We start from the raw sequence: 1,478 nt of genomic DNA on the forward strand, positions 1-1,478 counted from the left end.
AATCAATCGTTGTCGTATCTGTTGCTGTTGTCGTCGTTGTTGATGATGATGATGATGATGATGATGATGATGTTAATGTTGATGTTGAAGATGATGATGATGATGCCATCGTTGGTCTTGCCGTTGTTGTTGTTGTCATCATCGAAGTTGATGATAAACCGTGTGACGTGATAGGTAAACGATCTTTATTTTTATTTTGAACTGCCGTTTTTTGTGTATATGAATTCATTATATTTTGTTTGTTTAATGGTAATGGTGGTGGCATTAAAACTGTGTGCGGTGGTCTTTGAAGAGCTTGAGGTAGATGAGGGACTTGCTTATAATTTTGTCGATTTGGAGGACGATGCACTTTATTGTTCATCGGTTTGTAAAAATTGTTCAAATCAAAATTAATTCCCATTTGCGACATGTCAATTAATTTTAAAAATGGTTCCAATATAGAAGAAGTGTCCAATCGTGATTCCGCTTCTTTAGATTGTTGCGTTGGTTGATACCGTGGTGAAGATGAGGGTAATAATATAGCTGATTCCGTTTGGGGACCAGTAGTAGTCGCAATTTCAGAATATGGTAAAATCGGATCCGGAGTTCTTTTTTTCGGATCCATCCAGTAATAGACTCTATCTAGAACTGGAGGAACGTAATCGTAAGTCGGATCATTTTTGAGTGGGTCTCCTCTACCCAATGGTGTCCATTCATCATAATCTATTTTAGGTACGAAACTATTAAAATTTTCTTGTACCGATGAATTTGAATAAATATTTTTAGTTTTTTCATTATCATCTCTAAAAGATTTTGCACTTGATATTCGGTTGCATAATATTAATAATAATAATAATACACTTAAAAAGTTGATATTTGCCATGAGTGAAGTTTTTTTCTTCTGAAAAAAAAAAATTTTTTTTTTCATTAATTTTATTAATTTTTAATTTAAATTATTTAAGAGATTTTTTTTTTCTATTTCTTTTTTTTTACTATTAAACTTGTAATAATTCATGTCTATTACGTAATAATTTAATCGAAATGTAATTAATTTAATTATATTACAATAATTTTATAATATGAACGAGGGTAAAATAAATTGTAATTGTTTTTTTTTAAAATTAATTCATCTATTTGGAATTTTCTAGAAAAACATGTGTTTGTTGTAGTACCTTTTCTATTTATAATTTACAAAATATGTACAAAAGTCTATAATTTATAGGAATAATAAAAATTAAACAATGAATAATTTATTAACTCGCCAAACAAATAAGAATTGTTTAATTTAGATACCTAAAATCAAAGGCAAAATTATGTTTATAGAAAAAAAAAAAAAAAAAAAGTTTGAAGCGGTCAACTTTTAATAGTTTACCGTTATAGAGTTATGTGGAAACAAGTACTACCTGTGAGACCCGATTGCATGCAGACATTTCACACTTTGCGACTCAAATAATTTATTATGTCCTCCGTATTCGCTTTGGGGTCATCCTATGACAAGA

The 1,478-nt window shown here is 29.3% G+C and overlaps 1 protein-coding gene across 1 annotated transcript in view; it reads right to left on the reverse strand.

Moving 5' to 3' along the window:
* Phum_PHUM350070 (uncharacterized protein) overlaps positions 1-862 on the reverse strand; it is a gene marked incomplete at both ends in the record, with an annotated part of 1,394 nt that extends 532 nt beyond the window's left edge. Inside the window, one exon of the mRNA XM_002427819.1 lies at positions 160-862. Coding sequence (XP_002427864.1) covers positions 160-862 — 703 coding nt within the window. The remainder of the gene's footprint in view (positions 1-159) is intronic.
* Between the last annotated feature and the right edge of the window lie 616 nt (positions 863-1,478).

This window comes from Pediculus humanus, genomic scaffold, assembly GCF_000006295.1.
Source record: "Pediculus humanus corporis 1103172107761 genomic scaffold, whole genome shotgun sequence".
NCBI classification, from domain to species: domain Eukaryota; kingdom Metazoa; phylum Arthropoda; class Insecta; order Psocodea; family Pediculidae; genus Pediculus; species Pediculus humanus.